At 40.0% G+C, this 8,426-nt stretch overlaps 1 protein-coding gene across 3 annotated transcripts; it reads right to left on the bottom strand.

Moving 5' to 3' along the window:
- Nucleotides 1-1,529: 1,529 nt before the first annotated feature.
- On the bottom strand, nucleotides 1,530-6,567 carry rnf41 (ring finger protein 41). 3 transcript variants are annotated; one of them, XM_030424025.1, is made up of 7 exons: nucleotides 6,427-6,567; nucleotides 5,408-5,513; nucleotides 5,184-5,299; nucleotides 4,815-5,086; nucleotides 4,410-4,545; nucleotides 3,600-3,703; nucleotides 1,530-3,108 (listed from the first exon to the last, which is right to left on the bottom strand). In XM_030424025.1, the coding sequence occupies exons 3-7, from the start codon at nucleotides 5,271-5,273 to the stop codon at nucleotides 2,754-2,756; spliced, it is 957 nt and encodes a 318-aa protein (XP_030279885.1). In that variant the 5' UTR covers nucleotides 5,274-5,299; nucleotides 5,408-5,513; nucleotides 6,427-6,567; the 3' UTR covers nucleotides 1,530-2,753. The 3 variants fall into 3 exon arrangements, with proteins under 3 accessions (XP_030279885.1, XP_030279884.1, XP_030279886.1); XM_030424024.1 differs by having other exon boundaries at nucleotides 5,417-5,513; XM_030424026.1 differs by lacking the exon at nucleotides 6,427-6,567 and adding an exon at nucleotides 6,007-6,245 and having other exon boundaries at nucleotides 5,417-5,513.
- Nucleotides 6,568-8,426: the final 1,859 nt, after the last annotated feature.

The following is an 8,426-nucleotide window of genomic DNA, read 5'->3' as shown; positions in this document are numbered from 1 at the left end:
AAATGTATGCTGTAAATTACTGGATTACAACAAGTTGTACCTTTCACAATCACAGAAAATAACTGATTGTGGTAACCAGACACTGTCTATATGTAAAAATAATTTGTTGTATCATATATGCATAATACAATAAAGACATATGGTACATGTACATGCTATGCTAGGTGAGGCTACAGGAAATTGCCACAAGCTAATAAAAAATGTAATAAACTTTGACATTACAATTCACAGAAAAATATAAATTAGCTCAATCTAACTTATCGTAACGACTGTTTTAAGAAAAGTTGCTGAAACAACTCTCACAAAGACAAACGCTTAGTTTACTTACTGAAGAGCTCTTGAACTATAGCTAACGCTAGCTAGCTACATGACCAGTTGTTGCGATTGAGCGGAGGCCACTTCACTCCTTCATTATTATTTTCTCATTCTGTACACCTTTACGTAGTTATATACATATATTTTTTAGTCAACTGCTATTCTTACTGACACAAAGAAAATACACATTGACAGAATAACGGACGAATGAGCAGCTGTCCACTTTTTAAAGGTGATTTGTTAACTTAATGCTAATGGCCGGCACTTATTCATCAAGAGTCAACCGTTGACGTTACACGCATACTGTTGCTATGGTTACCTGCAGTTTGACGTGCACTGCGCATTGATTTAGAAGATTGATGGGAACTACGTTTGAAGACGAGTAACGCCTGCAGCCAATCAGAAGCGAGTATTTTTACACACTACACTAAAGCACAAATTAGAGGTATTTCAATTGAATTTTTACATTTAATAAAGTAGTTACTTCACCAAATACGATTTTAAAAGAACATTTTAAGGGTTATCTAACAACCCAACAAAAATTGTTAAAATTTCATCACCACAAGAGTGGCGACTGGACATTAAGCATTCATGATATAACAATATAATACAAAATAATGACCCACACAGGGACCTCTATTCCTTCATTTTACTTGTATTATGTATGCCAGGAATACTTGCATTTCTGAGGTATACATAAAATGTAGCGTGGAGAGCTGCTGTATGCCTTGTAGCAACCAACTACATCACATAATACTGTGTGTAGACGATAACAAAGCCACAGTATTTGGTAAAGCACATGATTTCACATTCCAGTGGCCACATTCGTGAGGGATTAGGCTCCACAAAGAGGACGAGGCTGGCAAGGGAGGATAACAGACATGGAAAGCATGTGGGTGTCTGGGTTAGACAGAGAAAAGGAGAGTGAGTCAGGTCAGAGCAGTCAGACCTTCCTCCCTCTGAGTTCTGTGGTTAAACTTTCCTCTTCATTTTGATCAACAGCATTACAACATTCAACATCTCCTCCTCACTGCCCTGATTTCTTGAAAGCAGGATTAACTTTCTGTGGATGGAAGATTTACATAATACATGAAGCTGATCTGCCTTTCAGAAATGTGCCTCCCTGCAGATCTCTGATGACATGGTGTGGCAACCTAAGGAACTGCATTGTTTCCTAATTGAATTCTCAAAAAATCTTAAATTATTCCCATGAGTAAATCCATTCTTTTTTTGAGATGACATTTTTTTTTATTACTTTCTCATCTGTACAACACGGTACATAATAGACACGAACAAAAACATTAACAGGGAAAATGATAAACGGCACAATCCAACTTCATCTGTTTACTGCACTTTAGTGGGGGTTTTATAGCGTTCGTCTGAAGTCTTCTTTGTTTTACTACAGCAATAAGTGACTAATGGTGATACATTTTACCTCTCAAAAGCCATAACTGTGACTTTACAAATATTTTTACAATCTCCAAGCTATGGTTTTTAGTGTCATGCCAGTGAACAGATGTTAAGTGTGATTAATGAGAAGATGGATGCCTATATTGCAATCATCAGGAAGGTACGAGGCTCACCTGACAAATCAAGTGACCCATTTTGATTTGTCAAATAAAACTAATTGTACACAGTTAAATCCAAAATGTTAAACTTCAAATTTAACACATAAACTGGACCCAACATTCAGACTATATTTACAACTTAGGCAACAACAAAAAACACAAAATTGATTTTCTTTCCTGCAATAAACTTCAAATGCACCGAAAAAGGCAGATTTCCATACATCAAATGGTAACATCTTCAAGCATGTTCGTGTAAAAGGCAACGCAATAAATAAAACAAATGGCACAGAAGGTTTAGACAATCTAAACTGAGAAGCACAATGTCTTGTGAAATATTCACAGGGAAACTAAGTACTAAAGCAAGCACGCGAAAAAAGAATCTTCCGAGTCAACGTCCCTGCTGACAGTAACACAGGCTGACAAAACAGAACTTTGATAAACAAAAAATCACAATCCAATTTCAGTGAGAGGGATAAGAGAATGACATTTATAATTCAATATAGTATTTGTATTTACAAGCATTTATACAACTGAGGACATCAAACGGGGGTTCAAGCTTATTACTCTATTAGGACACGGAGCAGAACAATCAGATCATATAATGCACCAAATATAAACCTTGTAAACATCACATCTCACCTTTTATCTTAGATATCAGTCAGATTAAGTTTTATTTGTCAGGTTCATAATATATTTGTCCTTACTTTAAGGCATAGGTATCAAGCTTAGGAGTGAGCCTCTTATATATTTTAAATAAGCCAGATTTATTCACAAGGTTCCACTCGAGCAAGAAAAAAACCTACTCGTCACAGCAAACCCCCAAGCTAAACGTCCCCACTTGTCTCTGGATCAGCTCAGCTAGCTGTTCAGTTATAAGATCTCTTCAACTCCGTGTGCAAAGATCATGACCAGGCCGGGCTCCAGGATCATATCCTCCCCCATATGCTGATTCTCACAGGCCAGCACCACCACTGCCTGCTTGCCAGGGATACGCTTGGCAACGTAGTTCTCATAGTAGCGCCTGTTCATCTGCCGTGTCTCGAGCGTGGCTAGACCCTGCGGCCAGTTACGCTCGTGGGCGTTCTCGATCAGGTCGTTCACAATTGAAAGGGGACAGCCGCTGTCAATGAGGGACCGTTTGATGACTGCCTGGAGCACGGCGTCGGGAGTGGAGATCATCCCACCCCAGCGGGTCACTCTGGCAGGCTGCATGGAGTTCACCCACCTAAAGATAAGAAAAAGTGAAAACCACAAGATAATTAGGGACTGAGCCGCAGCTCCATGACAAATATGACATTAGAATAGAGATCCTGAGCAATAATTATCGGTTGCCTGATTTTAATCAATCATCTGTCACAGATATATCTGTATCGCTGTATATGTCATCTGATATCCAAACTTTTATTTTTTTCACATTAAAATGCAGAAAAAGATTCTTGGGGTAATTCATAATCATTTCATTCACAGTGAAGTTTACCGTTTCAGTGCAATGATGTCACTTTGGGCAAATCAGTTTATTATTAAACTGTTTAATATCATGTCTCCAGTACACTTTGTCAAAAGTGCTTAATAACCACATTTGAGGGATAATTGCAAAAAATGTGTGTTTATTGCCCGATATATCAATATTGGGATGTTTTCTACTCCCCAATATTGATATCAGCATTGGCCCCAAAAAATCTAGTATTGGTTGGATTTAAATTAAATTCCACTTACTCTAAGATCTCGTTGTACTCGATGCTCTCCTCGAGGTTTTGCAGGTTAGGGTTAGCACTGCGGATTGCTCTCATGTAGGCTTTTAGCAGCTGAATGTCCCGTTTCTGAAAATTAAAAGCATCATCTTCAGAGACTGATTTCACAAAATCTCCTGAAGCTTAACAGGAGCTTATAATGAAAGAATTAGTCCGGTGGCCTTAAAAAGCTGCTCAAGATATTTCTGTCTACATGAGCAATCTAAATATTCTGTATTCTGCCCTTGACTCACTGTAGTTGGATTTTTGACAAATACTGATACTCAGTCCTTTCAGCTTTGTCAAACTCCAATTCCAATAAGAGAATGGATGCATTTTAATAGCAGTGCCTTATAGGGTTATGTGATTATTATATATACAGTCAGTTTAACTTTATACCTTTTTTTTATAGTCACATTTTAATGAACAGTTTGTCAATTATTATTTGTTCAAAATATCTACATGACAGAAACAATTATGGACAAAGTACGCAACTCAAAATGAACAGATCAAACAGATCATATACAGAGACAAGCATCCATAGCATCCTGTACCAAAGACATATTACACTCCTAATTCTTTGAAACAACTCTATAAGGTAAATATTCTACAAATGATCATAATCTGTACCCAGATATTTTAATCCCAGGTGCAAAAAAACATTTTAGTAGATTAGATGGCATGTGGCCATTTCTGAATCTATTCCACTGACACTGGTAAAAAAATAATATTATTCAGGACTGGGCTATGAAGTATTTTGTGGCTAGTACATCAGTGAGTAAGCAAATGTACTTACTTGTTCCCCCAAATGGTGTTTATGCTCTGCCACCGTTTTCTCCAGCTCTGAAATCTTTGTTTGCTGCAGCTGGACGACGCTCCGCAAGTGTTTGATGCAGTTATGGTTCGGCAGCTCATCTTTGGGCATCTCAAGCCTGCAAGACACAGGAGACCAAATAAAAGGCTTAGTAGAGTACCGTACAGAGGGCATGGTGTGCATTTTTACAAAGCATAATATTTCAGAGCAACAAAAAAAAAAAAACATGTAATGGCTATCATTATAATAAAAACTGGTTGTACGTTGTGTTCTGACCTGACACCTGCAAACTTTGCGAATGTTACTAAAAGGATGAAAAAATGTATAATCAATGCACCCAACAGTTACGGTGGAGTGTACATTTTCTGCCAAGTGGAAGCGACTTACCCACATCCCTCCTCACAGTTGACAGGCCGTTTGGGGTTGTGCTCACAGTCCTTTAGGTGTGACTGCAGCTGGTCCAGCCGCAGCGTGGCAGTACAGCCAAAACCAGCATTGTCACAGTTGATCTGAAGCTTCGAGAGCATGTTGCGCATGATGCGAGGCACGGGCCGGAGGTGAGCTAGCGTCACGACCGTGCGGTCAACTGGACAGATCTGCTGCTGGGCAAACCACTGTGTTATACAGGCGTTGCAGAAGGCATGCTCGCAGTGTGGAGCCTGAAATGAAAACGAGCACACAAAATGAGTCCAACGTGTAAAATCTGAAACATGTTGATACAAGGGAGACTGGGAAATCCTTCAGACTGGGACTTGCCTGCACTGGTTCTTCAAGCACTCCACTACATATAGGGCACAGCAGGTCTTCATCCACCTCCCCTTGGAACCTCGTAATGTCGTACCCCATGGTACATTACTGGGACCCACAACCTCCTGAGCAACACACAACCAAGCACTTTAGGTTTCCAGACACACTGACTGCATCAATACATTACTGTATACATATATATGACACATGTATGAACTATAATTCAATTCCACCTCACTCACAAAAGGCCTCAAATGCTTCCATTCAGCTCGTGATGTAGGGGTGATACGTCATATCTGGCAGAAATAATCTGTCTGGCGAAAGAGACACAGACTCTCCCTGCAGAAAATGACATGATTGACAATAGTTAATAACTTATTCATTAAGATTACTGTTCATTTAGTTTTCAGAAGACCATCTGGGTAGCTTAGGGTTAGATCGAGCAAAGGTATATGTAAGACAACCCCACATCATGCAGCTCAGACATTTAAATGGCCGAGAGATCAATGATCATAATCAGACCCATCTATACTATTTAATAGGATTATTCTTTATGTAAAAACGAATAAACGTGTAACGTTAATCGATAAACGTTTTCCCTAATGTTAAATCAATGTAAAGGCACAATGACTCAAGAAATATGAGCACACAGCCATATCATTCACATCCGAGAGCCCAAAACTGACGTCCTTGATCCGTAACGTTGTTTGAATTTTCTAATATTATCCTTGGCATGTGAAAGTGCACCAGACGAGCTCCAACATCTGTGGAGAGCATCCTGTTGTCCCTGCTGACTGGTGGTTGACCTAATTTCAGTTAAAGCAGCACATACCGGTCTGGAGACGATACAGATCCTTTTCCTCCCATCGCACTCAACATGCCTTGCAAGCAAGCAAGCAAGCTAGCCGTACATGCTAAGGTTAGCGCGTGTGATGCTATTTCGCTGCCACCATCAGTCTAAATCGCGATGCCTTTGGGTTCATAATGAGCTAAACCGGAGTCATGCTATATGAAAAAACCCAATGCTTGCGTTCAGATGTCAGTAAAGCCTTCTCGTCTTGAATTAAAAGAAGCTAACTAGACACTTGCTAACTAGATAGCACTGGTAGCGCCTACGGTACCGTTGGTTTCCTCTGGATGTTAGCCACCAAGCTAACCAGACAGACCTCAGTCTGGGCAAACTACACCGACAAATGGCTGTTTACAATCAGCCACAGTAGAAGAAAACACCATAACTGACTGATATACTTACTCAAATGTGTAGTGAAATAGATCCTAATCCCGCTATAAATGTATTTTCAGACGTCCTACTGTAACTAGTAGCTCGCTAGCCACGTCCTGTGCTACATCCTACACTTCAGTTCTGCGTCGACGATACGCATAACGTCATGACGTCATGACAACCAGAGCTTTTGATTGGCCCATAAAATCTATCTATCTATCTTTCTATCTATCTATCTATGGCATACAAATCAATTGAAAATACATAATTAGTTTATTGAATTTCTCAGTGTTTAATCACATGATACACCTGGGCTTACTGACATCAGCAGTTGAATATAACTCCTGTGGTATCTGAATGAATTATGGAATTCATTTATATATTTATTAATTTCTGAAAGTGTGCATTCTCCTGATTAATTTCACAATTCCCAACATCCATCTATCCAAGCCGTGCATAGCATTGTTCTGTATGCAGCAGGAGGTAAACAGGAGGGGAATGAACAGTAGCCAGCATGCAGAAAGAACACTGCATGCAGAGTGTCTGAGAATATGGCTTCACAGAAGGAGGAACACATTCAAAACATGAGTCATCCCTCACTGCCGGTGTGAATGCATGTTCCCACACCAAGCAAAACTCAACGTCATCACATTGTAGCAGATCATGTGGCTGTGTTCAAACTCAAACTCGGCCTCGGGCAGAGAGGTAGTGTTTGCACAGTTAACCCAGTACTTCTACTTCTCATAAGTTTATTTATACGGCACCTTTAAAACAGAGAGTTTACAAAGGTGCTTTAGACCATTTGAAAGCAGGAAACACAGGATGACAGGCCAGATTAAGAAGTTTAAACAAGACGGCGACACACAGAAGTGAAATGTCAATATGAATGAATACAAATAAAAGGAATAAAAGCAATAAACAAAGGTAAAATTGAATAAAGATTATTGTGTTCATCTGTTGTAAGAGACAAATACTTTCAAGTCTATTTAGGAACGGTTCAATATATTATTCTTTTATCTTTGTGAACTATTTAATGTAACACTGGGGTGTGAGAAATACTACAAGGTGCACTGGAAACAAAGGTGTTGATTTCGAGTTCGAACCATTTCTTGCTGATTAAAACATGTTATTCTGCTAAACACACCCAGGCCAGCAGCACCAATGTGGTGCTTTGTAGATCCAGTTCTCTGCTTCATCATCACAAGATAAAGATCTCAGATATGAAACAAGAGCCTCTTTCATGTGGGTAATTTTCACATCAAAACTGACATCTGATTGAAGCATGTTTGGATAAAGATGCAGAAGCTTTTATTCAACCTCAAGTAGCTCACGGCTAACATATAAATACACTGATCAGCCATAACATGTAAACCACCTGCTTAATATTTTGCAGGATCTCCTTACGCAGCCAAAACAGCTCTGACCTGTCGAGGCTTGGTCATGAGACCTCTGGGAGTGTCCTGTGGTGTCTGGCACCGGGCCGCTTGTATCGGATCCTTTGGGTCCCGTTTCCAGGGATCGGACTTGTTTCACCACGTCCCACAGATGCTCGATTGGATTGGGATCTGGTGAATTTGTAAGCCAGGTCAACACCTCGGGCTCTTTGTTGTGCTCCTCACGCCGTTCCTGAGCAGTTTTTGTAGTGTGTCAGGGAAGCATTGTCCTGCTGGGGGGCCACTGCCATCGGGGGGGTGTTGTTACCATGAGGGGTTTTACTTGGGCTGCAATGGTTCTGGGATGTGTAGTGCATGTCAAGTGGCACCCACATAAATTCCAGGACCCAAGGTTTCCCAGCAGAACATTGCAATGTAACGAGGCGATCAATGTTACTCACATCAGCTCTCAGTGGTTTTAAAGTTGTGGTTGATCGGTGTCTTTATGAAGGGTCGTGTGATATGGCCTTACAATAATATTGCATTTGTTTTAGGCCAGATGGCAGTACACAGCATAAATATTAACAACATTGAAATCAAAAGCTCATTATTAATTCTTGGGCAGGGTGGCAAAATCAAATATCACAAATCACATAA

The sequence above is a fragment of the Sparus aurata genome, chromosome 7 (assembly GCF_900880675.1).
Source record: "Sparus aurata chromosome 7, fSpaAur1.1, whole genome shotgun sequence".
NCBI lineage: Eukaryota > Metazoa > Chordata > Actinopteri > Spariformes > Sparidae > Sparus > Sparus aurata.
The sequence above is the reverse complement of the archived record's forward strand: the minus strand, read 5'-3'. Positions and strand labels throughout refer to the sequence as shown.